This window comes from Amphiura filiformis, chromosome 9 (assembly GCF_039555335.1).
Source record: "Amphiura filiformis chromosome 9, Afil_fr2py, whole genome shotgun sequence".
Classification (NCBI taxonomy): Eukaryota; Metazoa; Echinodermata; class Ophiuroidea; order Amphilepidida; family Amphiuridae; genus Amphiura; species Amphiura filiformis.
Window position 1 is genome coordinate 33,491,611 of NC_092636.1, and position 21,695 is coordinate 33,513,305.

Consider the following 21,695-nt stretch of genomic DNA (forward strand, 5'->3'; position numbering starts at 1 on the left):
ACCCTGCGGCAAGCATGCTACAGTGGTAGAAAAAAAATACACTAAATAATTTGAGATGCATCCTCCAGAAGGAAGGAGGGCTTTGTTTCTTCATTTTATCATGTACGTAGACTAGACAGGTAGTTAACTTCACAGGGTTGACATTCACAGATCAATGTTAAATATTGAGTGATATTTCAGCAGTGTTGTATGGCACATTTATATTAACAACTATTATTTGAATGCTTGGCATAGTAAATGGAGGTTGAATGACTTGACTACAAGGTATATACACTACACACAACAAATGCTTGTCTCGAACTCTGAGAAGACATTTTATTATATCTTGTAGCAAGAAATTGCAACATAACATTTGTAATGAAGTTAACAATGCTTCCCATGGAAAAAACAACAACAATAGATAGATTCATAGGAACAATTTGGTGTCTTATTCCCCCAGTCAAGAAGCCAAACCTCCTAGGTGGGTGATCCGATATCTTGCATTGAGGATCATCAGTCAGTCACCCAAACATTCATACAAATATTCTGATTTCCAGTTTGAATTGAATTAGAAACCAAAGTCAACCCACCTATTGGCATGTTACCATGGTTACTCAGATTTGTGATACAATTGATAAAGGTACTTTATACATGAATTCATCAACAAAGAATTTTCTACTAAGTTGATAGTTGGCAGAGACACAGAAAAGCAATGTTGAAAAGATTTACCAGAATCACCCGAAGAGAAACAAAGGTTATTTTTAAGCTTTGAGATTTAGTATTTAGAAATAAGACCATTTGTTTCTAGAAAAGAAGTTGATAATCAAAATATGCCAATATTATTAAAAACAAAGTTGAGAATGTTATTGCTTTGAAATGATATTATTGACCAAATTATTTCAAGTAGAACATCAAATGAGAAAGAAATGAGACGATCAAAGTCACAAGAACATAATCAAATCAACTAATACTTATATGGAAGCATTCAAAACTAACTTTCACAAGCCAGTATTATTGGTACGACACACATATTTGTATCAAACATATTTTGAGGAATAATTTGTTTACGGATCTAAAGTATTGCTACCACAAGTTTGACACTAGAATGACCTACCACTAAAAAATGCAGTTTTCGATGTCATCTCAAAAGATTACGACCAGAAATCCAATCCCACTTACCCAACAACTATAGGTACAAGTCACATTGGTCATTACTTGGTTCTGAATAAACGGACTCATAATTGTGTTTATAACATTGGAGTAAAAAAAGGAATACAGCCATACAAACAAAACCACTTATTGATTTGCTTAGCAAAAACTAGTGGTTCACACAAAAATTCAAAAATATATTACAGCTTAGTTGCTTATAGAATTTTTCCAGGGTTTTACAAAAAAAAATCACATGATTTCAGAACTGGAATTCATATGAAGACAGTCATTGTATTTGTTTTCATTTCATAAGATCATGACAAGACTTGTTTCTACTTTCAAAAAATGAGCCATTCCAGAGATCACCTTACCACCCTCGAGATGACACTGGAATTTCGTACGCCATTTTCCCTCCATGAAAAGACCAGTTAACATCATCCAAACCCAGGGTTGGGAATTCTATTCTTATTATTATCATTTTTTTTTGTTGAACAAATCTGGATCCTGGGAGACTGCCGTATTTTTATGAATGGCATAGGAAATCGTATATAATTTTGGGAGACCACCAATACTGAGCACATGTTTGGTCATTTTTAACATTGACATCATAGGTGAGAGGGAATTTCTGAGATGTCCCAATGGCAAAATTCATTACAAAACCTAAGTGTTACATTTTTCCTTTGATCACAATTAAAACATGATTAAGCACACCAGGTTAAGCAATGCTATCAAATGCCTTGTGAAAAGCTACACACTAGTTCAATACATATTAGGGCTCATATTGAAATTCCCTTACACAGGAAGGTGTGCGCCATCCTGCAGCTTTCCTGTGCTAGCCTTCTTTTGTTAAAATCCTGGGCAGGGTGTATCAATGATTCATATAATCCATCCGTTTTATGACCGAGCTTTCCTGAGGCGTGCGCTTAGCGAGGGGAATCCTGCCTTCTTTCTGTGTGAAAACGTGGTAGGGTATTTCAATATGAGCCCTTACATTACACCTGTCTCCTTCAATACCTGTCAAATAAATTACTATAAAAATATGTTCCAATATCAAGTACCACACAACAGTGCAGGATTAGTGATTAAATCAATGGGCTATTATAGTTGACATCCACCCCCCCCCCCCCAATGGAAGAGATAATGTTACATCTCCCACACAGGTTGTGTACATTTCAAAAGGATACACCCATTCCAAGTAACCCCATTTGAAATACTCCCTGTGTGGAAGATGAAGGTCATACTTTCCATAGGGGGTGTATGGATTTTAACTGGAATAGCCCAATTCGGCATTTCCATTCATCAAATCCTTTGCAAAAAAACCACAAAAAAAACCCCAACCCAAACTACATCATTGTCAAAGTGTGCAATCGGCTAGTATTGACGCTGTAATAACCCAACATCTGGGACCCTGGCAGAACCAGCAATTGGGCCTAGTATCAGTGGCGTGCACAAAGGGGGGAAGGGGGCACAGGCCCTCCACTTTTGTTGGTCATTCGGGGGGAAATTGGAAGGTCCCGTGGAAGGAAAAATCTCTGAGAAATTCAGGGAAATCAAGAATAAATTCAGAGGGAAAGAAGAAAAAAAAAATCCAAAAACATTAAAATTTGCCCCCTCAAAATAGGATTCCTTGGCCTTTTAAAACGCCAAAACCCCAGAGCTTAAGGGGGTGCTGCCCCCTGGACCCACGCTACGGGCTTGGACCCCCACCAGGGGCCCTAAGGTGGCCCCTAGACCCCACCCGTGAGGAGCTTCGCGGCCAGTCGCTTGCAGTGCGGGCGTTAAACTCCAAATCAGACTCTATTCAGGGGAACTGAACAACCTGGCCCCGCCACTTTCAATGTGCTGCGCACGCCACTGCCTGGTATGTGAACAATCCAACATGGTTAGACCCCAGTCCTGCTTAGGCACCAGCAGTGTGTTTTTGAAGCCTTCCCTAACCTAGTTTGGCATTCTTTGGCAAAGAATTTCAAAAATGACTGAAGCCTTCAACCTTGAAGAGCCTATTCATCAATTCTGATTTCCATGATCTTGCAGAAGAGCAGATCCTGATGCCATCGGTATTCTCTTAACTTGCTGCAATTTGTCCACCATGCACCAGCTTGTTTTCCAGTTACAATGTCCACTTCGTACCCCAATACAGCCACAGACCAGGGAAACATAGCCTTATATACAAAGGCATATGAGGGCAGAATTCATTCAATGCAAATGTTGCACTGAGCCCTTGCTATATTTAAGTTTTGTATTGGGAAAGAGTTTCATGTTACATTCACATAATATCCTTAATTCAGGATATAATGCCGTTTAAGATCCAGTCACTATATACACGGGGGGAAAGGGGGACTTCAATTTTTTTTGACCAAAAAAAAAAGTGTTCCTCTTTGCTTCTGTTCACAAATTCCGCATTCCCCTTTATATTATGAAATTTCTCCACTTAAAATTTCACATTCCCCCGCTTCCTGGCAAAAAATTTGGACCGCCTTGCTCACAAACAAATTGTGCATTTCCTCAAATCCCCGTCCCCCACCGTAAATAATGACCGTTCCCATATGAACCATAAATGTTATACACACATTATTCTTAGTTGAATTAGATTCAAAAATTACTATTACATTACATTATATTGTATGTTTTTAACAGTATTCATGAAAAATTTCTTAGAAATAAAAACAATTGTATGACCAGAGACGGAATTCATTCACAATGGAATATTCCAGTTGAAATCCATACACCCATATGGAAGACATGTCCGGAATCTCTCACACAGAGTGTAGATTTCAAAAGGAGTAACCCCATTTGAAATTCACACTCCCTGTGTGGGAGATTAACATTATGTAGGGATTTCATATGAAATAGTTCAATAAGAATGTGGCTTATGTGGGACCAATTATCATACATATTTTCTTATTATCTCTAACGCTGTAAAATCTTACAAAACAAAGCCACTGAGCATGCACGCATCCCATGTGATGCAATCATCCTAAGTCATATACATTGTAATACACCGAACAGTTTCATTGGCCATACCAGTAAAACATCTGTTGTAATTGGTCACCAAAGCGATATAGTTACAAATTACTTATTCCAAAATTGGTTATTACATACGTAGGCCTACATCTTCACTGCATTCAAACAATGCTATTATCCCCATTTCAACAAAGACTTGCCAGTTGCCACTCTCATATCTTTGGTTCCAAACTACACCACAGAGTATCAGAAAACTTGACGAGTCACATAACTCACATTCTGTGAAAATGAATCAATACCCTTTCTTGAATACCAAATTGTGTGACTCAATTTTGTGAGATCTCAACTCTTTGAATTTGATTCCCAAAACTTTCGGCTTTGTATCTGAACAGGAAGTAATTACTTAGGATGAGTTTGTGTATAAATAAAATCCCCACTCCCTGTCATGTCTTCCATAGGGGTGGGGTGTACGGATTTTAGCTACAATAGCCCAATCAAATAGGAACAGATAATGCCAGGTACCGGTAGTGCAGGGCTGCTAAGAATACGCAATTTTGAAGGTCAAAAACGCACCCGATTTAAAAAAAAAATAAACGCACAAATCTGCTATTTCCCGTCAAAAGCGCAAAATCTATAAAAAAAACACAATTTATTGGCGATTTATAATTTTTTGCGCGGATTTGGAGAGTCTCTCCTAACATCAAGTGCTGCCATCATTGAAAATAAATTAGAAAAAAAAAAATGCATTTAAAAAATTTTTTTTTTTTTTTTGGAGAATCCTCTTGACCTAGAGCGAAGTACTGCAATCATTTGTGGTTGAATTAAAAAATTTGGAAAAAAGTTACCATAAAATTACTTGTTTGTATCCAAATGGGACTGATTTGTAACTTGTGTTCACTGTATAATATATTCAAGATAGTGAATACAAGTTAGAAATCAGTCCCATTTGGATACAAACTTGGTTTTGGTAACTTTTTTCCAAATTTTTTAAAATTAACAACGAATAATTGCAGTACTTTGCTCTAGTTCAAGGGACTCTCCAAATCCGCAAAAAAAAGTGGGAAAAAAAATAAATAAAAAAATGGAGCCAAAATACGCAAATTGCGCTGCAAATAACACAATTGCGTATTCTTAGCAGTCCTACAGTAGCATCTATATTGGAACATGCACGGTATTGTACATTAGGGTAGTAATATGGTGATCAACAAGAAATGTCAATGCCATTTAAATTTAACGTCATTGTGTACGACATGTATACGTCAAGTTGCTAAATTGACTTCATACACCACTAAAAGTGATCTACTTATAGTAAAACATCACCTCAAGTGATATGTTCAAACAGTTCAGCAACCTCAAGTGGTAAACGTTAACGATATGTATACCACAACATCTACATGTCTAAAGCGACATGAAACTTCAAAAACACCATGCTGTACATGACAAACAGGCCATGCATACACAAGTCACCTGAGGTGATCTCACCCGAGGTGGAAAGTTGCATGAGCATATCCATGTCTGCATTTTGTGCGCATATCCTCATCGCACATTATATCATTCTCGTTGCACATATTAATATGGTACGGTTTGTATATCGATTGAATATAAAAACAACACGGATGAAACTCAAGTGAGCCACAAGCTCATTTGTAACAATTGGGAATAGATATGCATTTGTCTCAAGGGGTATTCTTTACTAAAACCATTTTGAGTCACATCAATACACAGCAAATCTCCACCAGTACTGGACCAGACAAAAAGGCCATTTACTGGCACAGCACTGGATTAGGGATGGGCCAGATTAAGTGAGCACTAACACTGAACTAGACTGGTCCAATATGGTGTGGCACTTATGGACTTCCTTGGCTGGACTTACATGTTGCCCAGTGCAGGTGCTAACTTAATCTTTAAGGTCCAATTTCTTGAAGCTTGGCTAGTGGTCAGGCTTCCCAAGCCAGCAGGCTAGCCCTACCAAGTTGATCCATTTTACTGATTTATTTTTCTCGGTGAAGTACGATGAGAAATTGTTAGCATTGGTATAGGACTAATTGGGTTTAAGCCTGATGGCTTAGGAAGTCTGAACACTAGCCATGCTTTGAGAAACCGGCCCTAAGTGGCTTGATGTGGCCCATTACAAAGCACCTACTCATATGGTCCACTGAAAGTGTCACTTCGGCTGGACAGTGTGAAAGCCTTTTCGCCTGGTCCATTCCACGCCACCATGTGTTGCCCAGCTCTGGCCCAATACTGGGCCACATCAGCGAAGTTCCCTTTGTATACACCACCCTGCATAATGCTTTCATGATATCAGATGAATAAGTTGATGAGGAATGTGGTTTTGTGAACAAAACACTGTGAATACATACAGTATGCAGTGCTTCAATGAATACACAATGACTGCGGCCAGGGCTTCTTAATAGGTGGCCCATGAGTCAGATCTGGCCCTGCCGATTATTCTGTGGTTGAATAGCTCGGAAATGTCCAGTAAACATAACAAAATATGATGTATTGGGCTGGCACTCAAACACAGATCTTTGAAAGAAATAGGGCCCTCCATGGCCCACAGGCAAATATAATTGAGAACTCCTGGCCTAGAACATAGTATGTACAGTGCAGTTTAGGCAAGCTTTGGTTTCTAAACCCTACATGTGAGCACCTTGAGCAGAATTGTTTTCATTTTCAACTCTATACAAAGCCTGAAATGGACATGTAAATAAGTGCTCTATTTGGTATAATTCTCATAGTTATAAATAATCAAACATTGTTCCATGTACATTCAAATTCCATTTTTTCACATAAAAAATCCCTCTCTTGTATCATAAGCAAAACCATTCAAAGCAAAATGTACAAATTATACTTGTTTTGCATGACACTCAGTAAGAAATTGTACCAAGCAAATTAAACACAAAAAACACCAGAATTCACTAACTGTTCGGCCTTCACAAACTTGATGACCTTTTTGTGCGAGTTATTCAGTAATTTTGCCCTGCCTGTAACACAAAAAATTCATTCATTCAATTGTTTAAAAATTACTTACAAAATAAAAAAATGCATGTGAATTCACAGCTTCAACCACCTACTTGCTTCAAAGTTAGTCTGTTTTTGCAACAACAAAATATCCAATGCCGTACAACAGCAGTAGCACCACAAGTCTCATGAAGCTGATATACTCAGTTTATCTTCTAACACGTCCACATGCAAATATCAGTGAACTTGTTCCAATCGCAACATCCCCTCCCTCCCCCATCCCTTCTTCACCCTGCTTTCATGTTTAAAGCTTGATACACTATCAGTGAACAAACATACCCCAGAATCTCATATATTCTCATCTGTCATGCCACAGTTCATTTTAACCCCAATATTCTTGCATGTGCATTCACAGAATGACCTTTGAATGTCTTAGCCTCATTCACATGTTGAGCTAGGTCAAATGTTGAACTATGAATGTCAATGGAGATTACATATCAGAGCTGGTGGCAATGAGACTATTCTGTGATATTGAGCAGTTTAGTGAGTTGGATCATGACACAGAGGAGATCGGGTTGTGTGGCGAACCCATTTGTGTCAGCACCTTATCTAACCACTGCAGGGGCCCGTTCAAGTGAATCTCGATCCAGCAGGGCGTACTTGTCACGTCCTGCCGGTGGTACTCGGCACCCCACCCTTTCACAAAGCTCATTCGTATCGTGCACATCTTTGTCAGCTCGTACACAGCCTCAAAGCCACAGTTGACCGACTGCGACAGGAGGGCAGCAAATTCTTGGTTGTTGAAGATCTTGAGGCTGCAGCCAGGTGGGATTTTACAGACGGTGGTAGGGTGGAATCCATGTCGGTAGTTGCAGTTACGACTCTGTACAAAAATACTGCTGTCGCTTAAACACTCGGCGTACACTTCACCACCTACATAGTACAGATGCACACCTGAAAAAAGTGAGGGATAAAAACTACATTAAAGAAAATCAATCTTAAAAAGTTGACTTATTGTACTGTAGGCACAAGTTGAGTGTAATGAATTATGAAACATCTATGTGTTACTTCAAAATGACAACAGGGGAGATGAGTCAACATGTTTTTTATTGTTGTTCCAGTTGTTCTCAAAGTCAAATTTGAGAGAAATCACCGATTTATTTTGGTTGTGTATGGAGGTCAACGCTAACACCTATTACTATCACCAATTTTCATGGCCTTGATATATACAGCATTGAAAATGACAACGTCCTTGTATAGCTAGTAAATTAATGTTAACTAACCCAAGGTTGCCAACTAAATAAAACAGGCAACATGCTAATCAGATAATATATGTCTATTTCCAATCATGTCAAAAGTTCATGTTTGCTATCGAAATGATTCATATTGTTTAAACAAGGCAGAGGTGTCGTTGGGTCTACATGTAGTGTGTGGGGTGTGCAATCATGATTAATGTGAGCCTGGTGCAAACAAACCCTTCCTTCATCACAGTGATATTACCGTACTGACGCGAGTATAGTCCCACCTTCGAGTAAAGTCCCACCCCCAACAATAAAAAAAATTTCAGAAATTAAAATTTTTTTTTTTTTTTTAAGTTATTTATTTTTTTCGGTTTTGTAGTGTCCCTGGACCTAGACCTAAATGCTAGGATCATTCATGGTTGACCTAAAAAAAATTAAATTTCGCATAAGTTTTGTGTTTTTAATATGAAAATTGATACTTTGTTTTCATGTCATACTCTATTAATGATATCAAAATGCATTGAATTTGAATGCATTTTCTTTTTTTTAATCAACCATGAATGATCCTAGCATTTAGGTCTAGGTCCAGGGACACTCCAAAGCCGAAAAAAAAAATTCCTTTTTTTTTTATTCTCACCCAAAAATATTCACCCAAAAACGGGGTGGGACTATACTCGAGTCAGTACGGTAATATGATATCATCACAACATGAATAGTCTTGGTCAAAGTCTGGTTTTGTTTCATTTAGAATAATGGTCAAGTATGGGTGTGTGTGTGTGGGGATGTGTTTTATTCATCAGTAAAATACTTCATAAAGGATCAGCAACCAGTATTTCCCTTCTCTCATAATAATTTATTTTATTTATTTATTCGTTATTTATTCAGGAAAATTCCATCAATACAAAAGTACTGGTGGTCTCCCTGGAAGCCCTGGTAAGATACATCTATAACTTTCATATACAAATAACATGTACATTATAAAAATATGAACAATTAATATACAAACATGGAAATATCAAGCAAGTTCAAATTAACAAATTGATGAGAAGGGCTAGAATAATAAGTTCCTTATTTTAATGTCTTAAATTAAATACATACAAAATTATATAAGGCATTCTTGAACTCATTCAAGCTTAGTGCATACTAACTACAAGTTATGAAATGTTTAGTGAAAAGAATGATTTGCATATTTCCTAAAAACTTTGATCTTTTAATATTAAGCTTTTATAATGAAATATCATCAGCATCCAATTCTGGAAAAATGTTATAAACCTCAAAGATTTGCTCATATTAAAAAAAAAATTTAAAAAGAAGAAAGAAAGTTATAGACCCTAAATTATTTATTATTCAAGGTTGGAAAGCTGGAGAAATACTGCTACTACAACAAAAAATCTCAAAAAAAGTAACTAAGCCCCCTTAAATACTGGCCATTATTCAAAAACGGGCCATTGTATTACAAATCTGTAAAATGTGTTGGAAGCAAATTTATTTCCTGCACATTTTGACACCTCATCCCAGAAAACAATAAAACGGTGGCCAATTTAATGTAGTGAGGTCCAGATTGAAAGTTGCACTTACTACAATAAATAAACACTCAGATATCATTACACAGATTTCCTTCCATTATACTGAATATAAATCAATAGAATTTACTGCAACTTTCAAATCTTAGGTTACATTGATTTAAATGTACATGTATGCTGTGAAGTCAATATTTAGTCAATTGCTACAAATGAGGTGTCAAAATGTGCAGAAATAAATTCTGCTTCCAACGCATTTTACAGATTTGTAATACAATCGCCCTTTTTGAATAAAAGCCATTATTTAAGGGGGGTTAGTTACTTTTTTTGAGATGTTTATATATATATTTTGAACGTATTTGTTTCAAAGCTGGAGAATTTTTTTAATGTTTGTTTGATATCGGATCGGATGAGATATCGGCCGATATTAAGAACATCAATATTGGATCGGTGGACAAAATCTCATTTGGGTTCAGTTCTACAAATAATGATTCCCACTCCCATCTATACTGATCCAAATAGCCAACTCTCACCTTGGATTCTATAGTCTATACAACATTACTATTGTTTTGATCTGATTTGTAATGCCATAATAGCACACCTGTTGCAGCTACCTTCACACTACATGTGTCATAATGCTGCAGTTAATTAAACAAATCAATAGGAATACCAGTAGAGCTGGCACACAAGGACTCACATCACTACTAAAATACACACACATGCATGCATCAAGGCCTATGTTATGACCCAGATATTTTGTAAGGTAATTTAGAAAAGAGCATTAAGTTCCAATGAAACAAGGTTCTGTTGGAACATCTGATTTATTTTTATAATGATATTGTTTGCTGCATGCAAGTTCCTTCTAAAACAGTCCAACTTCAGTGCATTTTGTGCATCTTGGCAAGACAAATCAAGGTTGCCATCCCAAGGATTTAGACTAGAGTTAGGAGGATTTGGATAACAGTACAGAGATAAGCATCAAGGCTTGGGTACACAACTAGCATCAAGGCTTAAACTAAACAAAAACTGTCTTTAAAAAAGACAACAAAGTTTATATTAAATTAAATTAGTATTGAATTAAATGGATAAGCTAATGCGTTAACATCTGTAGGGATTAACTACTAATATCTATAATTATGTCTGTGAGCAAAACTTTGTCAAAAAGTGAGCGATTTTAATAAATTACATATCATTTTGTACTAAAATTGATTAAAACACACACTTATGTCAATGGAAAAGACGTTGGTCCACAAACATTTAAGAATATTAGGACATTTTAAGGACATTTTCAATGTATAGTCAAAATGCAACCAATAAGGCTAGCCATTTTCAGTTATTTTGGCAACTTTACTGAGTATCTTGGTAGATGTATGCATGTGGGATTAGAGTATGATAAGGCCAGTTGCTTTGATGTGTTTCCAACAACTACTGGTGAAAGTATGCACTTGCAAAGGCTTTTATAACAGCATCTGTGAAAGCACAACTACGCTCTGAGAAGACACTTATATTTCCTTACCTTTGCCAATGTGGCGACGTGTATTCTCAATGGTAGAATTACGATTGACATTGGACAGCAGGCCTAAGCAGAAACGGTCGCTCTTATTAGATGGATCCGTGAAACCATCCACAATGACGCTAGTGCTTGATGCATGGAAAGGCTCGCCAACACGGTTGTTGAGCTCATAGTACGCAATAGAACACCAACATTGTGGTTCTTGGAATGTCACTGGTGACACATCTGTGAAACAGAAAGGCAGAATGTTACAAGGGGATGACATGGATTCCAATTGCTACATATACAACGCCACTTTTCGTCCATTTCATAGCTAGTAACAAAAGCTTTCCAAGAAAGAAAGTATGCTGAAAATACTGAGGAAAGAAGAACCATGCATTACAAACTAGCGTATTTTAATATGTGCTTGGCGTGCAATGCATGGTTCTTCTTTCCAGTAGAATTGCGGTTAAGCATCATGAATTTGATCTTGTGCGCTAGTTTGTAATGTTTGACTGTTTCTATGTTCCAGTGTATATGCTGTGTCTTCCCTTGTATGCTACAAGTATTTTTATGTTATAATCTTGCAATTAGAAAATGCCATCCTACTGATTTAAGGTTACTGATATATGAACATGCTTGCTTTTAGTGAACACAGTATACATTGTATATAATACAGCTGTATGATGAAGATACATAAAAGTGGAAGCATTTGCATGCATTATGTACAAGTGCTCAAGTTGTGGAGTAGGGGAAAAATTGCTTTAAAAACATTAATTATAAGTACAAGGCAGGATAAATGATCGCGTAATGATTACATTATAACTCCAATAAAAGCTTGACAAAGTTACAAAATGACGTTTACATGAACAACACAAAATGTGTCTAAAATAATCATGGAGCATATAAGTAGCAACCATTTGTTTGATATGAGCTCAAATGCATTTATAACTTGTTAAGAGTACCATCTCATCCTTGTAATGCCCACCAAAATAACTCTTATCTGATTGTCCAGTCTGAATAAAAAAGTGATAATTTTATGCTTCTCAAATCCCCAGAATAAAGAAACACTAATATATATACCGTATTCGTTCCAATAAGCGCCCATGCCCCAATAAGCGCCCACCCAGGGTATTTTCAATTTGCTAAAGGGTACCATTAATGTTGAAGTGACAGATAGGCTAGATGTCGATACAGTGAAATAGCTGCAGGACTACCGGTACAAGTCCTGCGTACTTGCAATACATTTTCTGCATCAGAAAAGCTATTAGAACGTCTCAGGACCGTTCTATAACATACGTAAATTCGTCTATATAAATGCCTGTTAGGAAAAAATAAGGGTAAACAAGGTAAAAAATAAGCGCCCACCCAAAATGACTTTGTTAAGCGCCCTGGGCGCTTATTGGAATGAATACGGTAATTCTTTCTTTTAAAACCATCAGATTGGTCACACTATTATGCCTGTATCACACAAACGGTTGCAACGAGCGCATCCTTTTTAAATACGCTTTGTCAAATTTACATCCATAGGTTGATTGAAAAAGCAATTGATGATATATCAATCAGATGTATCAATCAGCATGCCCAAGAGTAAAATCTCAACCAGTTGACTTTAAAGAGGAAGCCCCGCCAGAGCAGTTCTTCTGGGGTGAACCAAACCTGCCTGGTTATCATACTAATCAGTGACAAGGTAATCTCTTAATTTGACAGGCGCTAATTGATGTTTTAATGTTATTACATCAATTAGCACCTGTTTTAATTCAGAGATTACCTTGTCACTGATTAATTTGATAACCAGTCAGTTTAAGTTCACCCAGAAGAACTGCTGTATGGGCTTAAACAACTTTCTAGCGACATCTATGAGTAAAACACTATGGTAGAAACACAAAAAGTGATCCCTGGGTGACTCTCTGCAACTGCCTAGTATGACACATGGGGAATTACAATAGCTACTTAAGGTAGACACAAATGAAGCAAATCACAGGTGATGAGATAAATAGCATAATGAAATCTGCTGCTACTTGGTGTTGTAATGGAAACAATAACATGCTTGGCTATGAATAAAATGGGGAGAGAGAGAGTGCAATCAGAATACATTTGCTTGCAGAAGCATGCAGCGTCACAACTTTCACCTTGAATGAAAACAAATCAAAATTAGCTATTGAAATCAGGGCGATCCTGACTTTAAGACCACCGAGCTATATTTTTCGAGACAAAAAATCCCAAGAAAAATGGCCACTTTCACTTGTTTTCAAAAAGTTGTTTCGAGCTCGTTTTTTACCCCATAATTTCCCTTACTTATCAAAGCCCTGCCCTCCTTCCAATACTTTAAACCTGGACTCCAAAGTGTTTGGCAACTTTTAAACCATGATGCAAAACTAAACCTTGATGCAAAAGTAAAAATTTAGTCCTTATATAGCGATGGTCTAAAAGTCAGGATCCGAAATCAGCCTGATGTAGAGTCACTAATAACTATTCATTACAGCGTTAATGCTTGTTACTTCAAGCCATAACTGACAGTCTTCTCATCTATGTATAACAGCTTGATCAGAAAATGCAGGATTTACAATGTAGGCAACCATCACAGAAGATATCTTACCCTTCCCAGAATCCTTTGCAACATGATCACCTCACCTCATTTCATCAGGTGACACTCCCATTACTGTAGGATCCCTTTCATTTCCATTTTGAGAATAGAAACAAGTGCTCTGTTAATTGAGATACATTTGGTCACTTTTAACCCATGTTGCATTAGATAGCAAATCAGTACAGCAAATTGAAATGTGAGAAATGCATTATGGGAAGTGTAAGATATTCTTCTCTGAGCAACCAATAACAATGATTGTATAATCACACATGTAAGCGCTGTAAAGGTAAGCAAATTGGGCTATTCCACTTGAAATCTATAATAACCCCCCCCCCATGGAAGACCTTAATCTCCCCCAAATGGAGTCACCTACTGTGGGAATCCCATTTGAAATTCACACTCCCTGTGTGGAAGGTTAAGGTCACATCTTTCATAGGGGTGTGTGGATTTCAGCTGGAATAGCCCATTGGGTACAGGAGGCAGCCAATAAGTTTGTGAAGCACACTACAAGTACAATTTATGCATGGTTAATAGGCTTCATTGGTTACATCATACAATTTAGAACATAACTGGCCTATTCCAGTTGAAATCCTTACACCCCCTATGGAAGACATGACCTTAATCTCCCACACAGTGAGTGTGATTTTCAAATGGGGTTACCTGAATGGGTGACTTTATTTGAAATCTTCACCATCTGTGTAGGAGATTAAGGTGATGTCTTCCATAACTTTGGGTGTAAGGATTTCAACTGGAATGGCCCGTTATAATGCTCAGCTCTTGGTAAACTGCTACAATTACGCCACTTTCACAATGCACTGATTATTGTAGAATTATTTAATAAAACAATTAGTGAAACCCATGCTTGTTGTGATTTATATACTGACTACTCATCGACCAAACAGCAATTAACAACATACATCAAAAACAAAAGAGAAGAAGTGTAAATATCTAGATATATACAACAAACTTAGTTTAGGATGTCTCACACTCTAGAGTTCTACTAGTTGGTATTCAAAGCTGAGCACCCAGGAGGGGCCAGAAAAGATCTCATTGAAATATGACTACTCTGTTTCAGCTGCACACAGGTATGTCTATATTATGACTGACTGACAACATTGGAGTCAGCTAAAAAAATTATTTTGGTTTACAAAAAAGTTTTGAGTCATCTTTTAGAGCTTAACAAACAAATTTCAAGTTCTGATTTCAATTTGCCTAACATCAGACTGAGTTAACTTCAATGTGATCACACCAAGGCAACACCACCTTCACCTACTAATACTATGGACCACAATGGCTTCATCCCAATGGCATAGTTCAATAACCTCAATTCAACAATCATAGTCAAAATTTGACCTCAAGTTGCAGAGTACCAGTTTTTGAACCCACATTTTCAAAGGTCATTCAATGAACGTACAAATGTATTGGGGTTAAAGAACGGTGTCATGATGAATGAGAATGTTGAGGATCCTAATGTGATGTTTAAGTAGGGAAAATTCATACAAAATTCGTCTTTCTTCAGTCTGACAACGACCTCTAAAGCCATTCATGCACAGTATGATCACAAAGAAACTTAACTCAAAGATGGTGAAAGCTATAAATCCAATCTATAGTTTGTATTCATTTCCAACTTTTAAATAGATAACTCAATACATTTACTTAGGCCTCAAAAAAATGTTTGATTGATGTAACATAAAAAAAATTAGGGTAGGTAGGTAGTGATTTTTTAAAAACTTTAAAAGCTGTAAATTGCGTAATTTTTGCGTTTGATAAAGGCCTCAGAACTTTATTTATTAAATATATTTAAAAAAATCTTTTTTGGAAAAAAAAAAAAGTCAGGGTCGGGCATATTTTTAGGGTAGGTCGGGTTACGCCAATCAAACAAATTTTTTAGGCCTTATCGGTGTGCAAAAATACACTGGTTGAAGTTACAATTTTTTTCCATCTACTGATTCTATTTTGTTATTTATGCATTTTATTTTCTTAGATTTTAAATATTTTCAAGGGCAAATCCTCCTTCCAGATTTCCTTGTATTGATAACCGCCTTTGAAAGTCTATCTAGCCCCACCAAAACCGAACCAAACACCACTATTTGTGCATACCACCACCCCCATTAACCAAGTCATATAAACCACACACCAGTGTTGTTACCTATCCTTTATTATATCACATATGCAAATAAAGTTCATTATATTAAAACATGCCTGTTTAGAAATAAAAACAAACATTAGTTTTACACTTTATGACTAGAGACAGCAACTGCAGGCACAGCATATAATGTATGTCTCGGGCCCCAAATGCAGAGTTAATTATTTTCAAGTCCCATGCATTTAATAAGCATGTGCTATTTTGGGATTAATATCAGCTGATATCAATGACATCATTAAAAGCAGTAGTCTTCCCCTCTCCCCATGCCACCGCTACCACCAATCTAATATGTGGGAGGTTACGGAGGGAGCTCAGCAGAGAAAAAGAGGGGTGGTCATAAAATAATGATCATTGTCTTACTTTTACTATTGAAAGTAATTTGTCCACATGCAGTTCCCGAGTCTCCTGCCTTGCGTCCTGCAGGAATTGAAATTGTGCTCACAGTCATCCATATATGTACACACTAGGAACATGGCTTACAATATACAGGTGGTAAGGGTGATTGTCTCCATCATATTTTGAGCCCTGCCTAAATTTCTAAAGGTATAGTTCACTATTGAAGTCTGTTTGGCTTCCTCCAGAGAATGATGTCAGTGCGAGCTCAAGTGCATATAGTACAAATGTACTAAATCATGAGTAGACACAAAGAACTGGCATGTTTACATGAGCGATCAATAATGGTACAGCTGTACACTCACAAAGTAACTCTAACAAAGTAAATAAATAAATGTTGGTATTTATATAGCGCCTTTCACATGTGAACATGTACCAAAGCGCTTTACATTTATTCCGCCGTTGTTAGAATATGTCAGCTGCCATACAATGCCCAAGGCATGCTCATACCTTTAGGCGGCGCCAATGGACAGTATTCATAACAGCTCCCCATTTCACACCTGGGTGGAGAGAAGTAATCGAGATAAAGTGCCTTACTCAAGGGCACAACACGATGGCGTTGCCGGGGCTCGAACCCTCAACCTTCCGATTATGAGTCGTAGTACTGAGGTCACTCTCTCGAGGAAGCCAAATGGACTATAATCTGTATTCACGATTTGCATGAACTATGCCTTTAAGATGATTAGGGCGCCACACATTGATTAATGTTATGGGGGCAACAGAAGACCATATCATTCTTTTTTATGCTTGTTTATTTTTTCAATTGGATTTTACGATCTTTCAAAATGGCTGTCTCATGTTTGTGAAAGTCCGTAAAATAAGTGCTCAGAGTTGTATTCACAGAAAGATGTGTCATACTCTGATAACATCCAAACATTGCCGAGAGGTTTCCCTTCAGACAAAAAGGAAAGTGTGATTCAAATGTGTGAATTATCTTAAAATGTTAGATAATATATTTTTTGTATACATAATGATAGTTACATGTAACTATGTGCTATTAAGGCCATATCATACTACCAATCGCAGTGTGAGCTTCAAAAATTGCCAGTGATCAAAAGTTGGTAGCGCTTGCACTTGCAGAGTCACTACCATGCAGTCTTCAGTCATGGCAGGCGACATACATGTAGCAATAAAGTTGCCTTCATGTAAACTCGTTGTAATTTGACGTTACGGCATTGCTAGCGACTTATCGATTAGATATTGGCAATCGCCTTTCTGGTAAGCAACAGAGGTTATGTCACAAAAAATGGTATGCTCCTGGTGATTGTCCGGTATGATATGGGCATTACAGTGGCATAGTACATTGTAAACTGTATCAATTATTTTATTATCTCATAACATCAAACTATACAGACAGCGCATCAGTCCTGCTGGTTGCACAAGTTTTCAAAATAAATCTATAATTCGTAAAGCTGACTGATGCTTCATTTGTATAGTACAAGCACACAAACATACTTGATAACTCAAAACTATGAACTCATATGCAGTTATGCCATTCATTCAATATGAAACATTTCACAAAATATTTACAAAACTATAATGTACTTCAATCAATTTGAAATTTACCCTCTATAATAGTGTACACTAACATCAAGTTTAAGTTAAATGGAACTCAAAATAAAAAATAATGAAATTGACATTCGAACTACATAAAACTTGATTAAAATTGTATGTTATATCTAGAACAAACCTACCTACACATCATCAGGTAGCAAAGAATTTAAAAGAGATTGCAAACAAAGATGAACATTTTAGGCGATTGCTCAGATCACCACCTTGCCCTATTGCGCTAATATAAAGGTTTTGGTGGCTCTGAAAAGAGCCGTTCACTGAAGACTGCCCCTTGTCTACAGAGAACTAGCAGATAGGCGAGATCTGCTTGTTCTCTGTTGACAAGGGGCAGTCTTCAGTGAACGACTCTTGTCAGAGTCATCAGTAGACAAGGGGCGGTCTACATGTCTCATTCTTAGGTACTTTGTCCTGAAGAAGTCAGAGCTACTCCTGACGAAAGCTTGACAGTTCTAAACTTGTACGACGGCAAACCCGCTAAAAACCCACTAATTGTTATGAATTCCCGTCGTAAAAGCATATCCCACAATTTCTCCAGGAAGATGGCTATAATGGAGATTCTTATTTGCTTCTATATTGGGCTATTCCAGTTGAAATCCATAATCACCTATATGGAAGACGTAACCCTAATCTTCCACACACGGGTGTACATTTCAAATGGAGTCACTTTCAGGTAACCTAGTTGAAATCCGCACTCCCTGTGTGGGATATTAAGGTCATGTCTTCCATAGGGGGTGTATGGATTTCAATTTGAATAGCCAATTCAATCTTGGCTCACAAAAGACAGACAGGAAACTGACAGTTCTATTTGTAGAGCTCCTGTTGGCAAAAGTTCTGGTAGAGTAACAAACTTGTATGGTTTGATTGATTGCCTAACAAAAATTTCTACTCATTTTCTTCTTTTAAAATTGTTATGGTGGTGAAATTTACTGCTAAAATAAACATGTATTTTGATGTTTGGAAAAAGATTGGCATCTATAGGACTGTAAGGGATCTGCAGAGAGGCAGGAATCTTTCCCCAATTTAACATACAAAAAGGAAAGTACATGTAGGCACACATCCCAATCATGTTCCCATACCACCCAGTGATGAAGAGAATCTCCTAAAATGTCCTTCTTGGGCTACACCATTTGAAATCCATATTCCCTAGACATGACCATAATGTTCCACACAGGGAGTGTGAATTTCAAAAACAGGGTTACCTGAATGGATTACTCCATTTGAAATCTTCCCCACCCTCTGTGTGTGGGAGATTAAGGTCATGTCTTCCATAGGGATGGATTTTAAAAGGAACAACACATTGCTGAAATCAACCAATTAATCTATTGACAAAGCCATGCAAACATAAAGAACCCATCATACCTTGCAAGTTGATGTTGGTGGTAGGAGGACCATTGTTATGATTTGTTTCCATCGCATCCCCACCCTCTTGGTCAGGTGGCATGTATGCAGGAGGTGGAGTGTCAGCTGTATGTTGAGATAAATTATCATATAAGTACATGTAGTTATAGATACTAATGATTCCAAAAGTAACATATAATTTGCATTGCTGTAAATCATACTTTTCAGAATCATATCAAACATAATCAATCTATGACCACGGTCAGACGTGCATATTTTTACCAAGTAAAGATGGTCAAACCATGGTATGGGTAACGAGTGACTGCACGCAACCATGGTTGGACTATAGTAGTACAATCTTTCAAATGTCAAATGTCCTTGATTCCCCGTGAAATAGGGGATCATTTTGAAATCCTGGAACGCTCATACATCCTACATGTACCTTTATACAAATTGAACCTAGCGGGTAATTCATTTGATTTTAGATCATTGCAGACAGTACAAACTGATGATGGTACTGTGTTGAACCCTGATGAAAAGAGTTTATGATCATGATGATAACTTTAAAAGCTGCTATACAAATCTACACAGTTTCGAAAAACTACATAGTAACAATCAGATGTATTAAATGAGCACTGGAACATCCTGCAAATAGGAAATTACTTTCTGTCACCAACACTCACAGATAACAAGTGTTTTGCCAAACCAACACTCACAGATAACAAGTGTTTTGCCAATCCAAACATGGCGTTGGTCTCAAAATAGAACTGATAGGCAAGGATATTAAGTAATGTGTCATCATGTCAGCTTTCATGTAGTATAGATTTAGGTATTCAATCATAATTCACAGCTGTTGCTCATCACCATTTAACTGTACAAAGATATAGGAAGAGTTGTTGAATATGTGGATTACAGAAAATATCTATAAACTTTAATGATGCACAATTTGTTCCAATGTAGCAAAATTGAATTCTTTACATGTGTTTATTGACTACATAGTCTGCGATTGACTTACCAGGCAAACCGTAAGGACTGCTTGGACCTGAACTAGCAGGAGAATGTGGCTGCTGTGATCCAGGGGAGCCCGGGTGAACAGATCCTGGTCCGTGGGACTGTTCTGAAAGCTCTGTGGGTAGGTGGCATTGTGTGGGTATGCAGGCTCTGGTAGACTGCGATACGGCAACAAACTGTGTGATGGGACTGATTCACTGTGTCGTGGGACAAGCACTGGCGGAAGAACTGTGGAACAAAATAGCAGATGAGAACAGAAATCTCTTTATTAGTATAATAGTATTAAACAATTAAGTGTATTATATTCGAGCAGGGTTGTATTGGGAATTTTACTTTTAAATATCTTTCTCCCTCTCCTTTAACAGACCTCTCCTTAGCAGACCAGGGTTGCTAAACCTGCAATTTCCTGTCCCATAGAAACCAATAAAAATAGTGGGCCACTTTTTATCAGTGGCTCTCATGACTCCATGTAGTTTCCTGTCCCATAGAAACCAATGGTTAAGACAAATAGTGGGCCACTTTTCATCAATGGCTCTCATGACTCCATGTAGTTTCCTGTCCCATAGAAACCAATGGTTAAGACAAATAGTGGGCCACTTTTCATCAATGGCTCTCATGACTCCATGTAGTTTCCTGTCCCATAGAAACCAATGGTTATTAAAGAGAAAAATTCGCTAACTTTTCTATTATTTGACCAGAGATTTCGGCTGTAATTTGTTGGCAATTCCATTCAGCACGATGCCACTCCATTTCTCCAAGTTACCATGTTGTCTATATATATAAAAAATATAACACTCTGTCAAATTTTGACCATTGCATTTTCACAAGGCAAATTTAACATCATGCAACATTACAAAGTTGCATGCTCGCTGCTCAGGCATTCAACATGTTCAATATTTGTACCAGGAGGCTGGTTGACTTCATCAATATTGACATGGAGTCAGACAGACTTGGTAGAAATGAAACCTTAAACCAGGACCTCTCCATTTTGCCCATGTGATGATTGAGGTACATGCACTTGGTTCAAGGTCACCTATTGTGACCCACTTTCTTGGAATGGCGAATGATAACGCCCCAATCTCCTACCTCCAGACAACAAATTCACAGATCTCCAAAATCATCATCCAACTCGTGTTGATTATACCTACATGTAGGGCTACTAGGAATACGCCATTGTATAATTTATGCGCAATTTGCTTATTTTGGCTCCAAATGCGTTTTTGTTTTTGGTAATTTTTTTCCAATTTTTTAAAAATCAATCATGGATGATTGCAGTACTATTGCTCTACACAGCCGTTTTCGCCAAACGTTTGTCAAACAATTGCCGAGCACAAACGTT

The 21,695-nt window shown here is 37.3% G+C and overlaps 1 protein-coding gene across 1 annotated transcript in view; it reads right to left on the reverse strand.

The window, feature by feature from the left end:
* Positions 1-4,866: 4,866 nt before the first annotated feature.
* LOC140160898 (mothers against decapentaplegic homolog 1-like) overlaps positions 4,867-21,695 on the reverse strand; it is a 46,824-nt gene continuing 29,995 nt past the window's right edge. The window contains 6 exon segments of the mRNA XM_072184233.1: positions 4,867-8,010; positions 11,334-11,555; positions 16,403-16,459; positions 19,367-19,471; positions 20,361-20,456; positions 20,459-20,584. Coding sequence (XP_072040334.1) covers positions 7,610-8,010; positions 11,334-11,555; positions 16,403-16,459; positions 19,367-19,471; positions 20,361-20,456; positions 20,459-20,584 — 1,007 coding nt within the window. The 3' untranslated portion in view covers positions 4,867-7,609.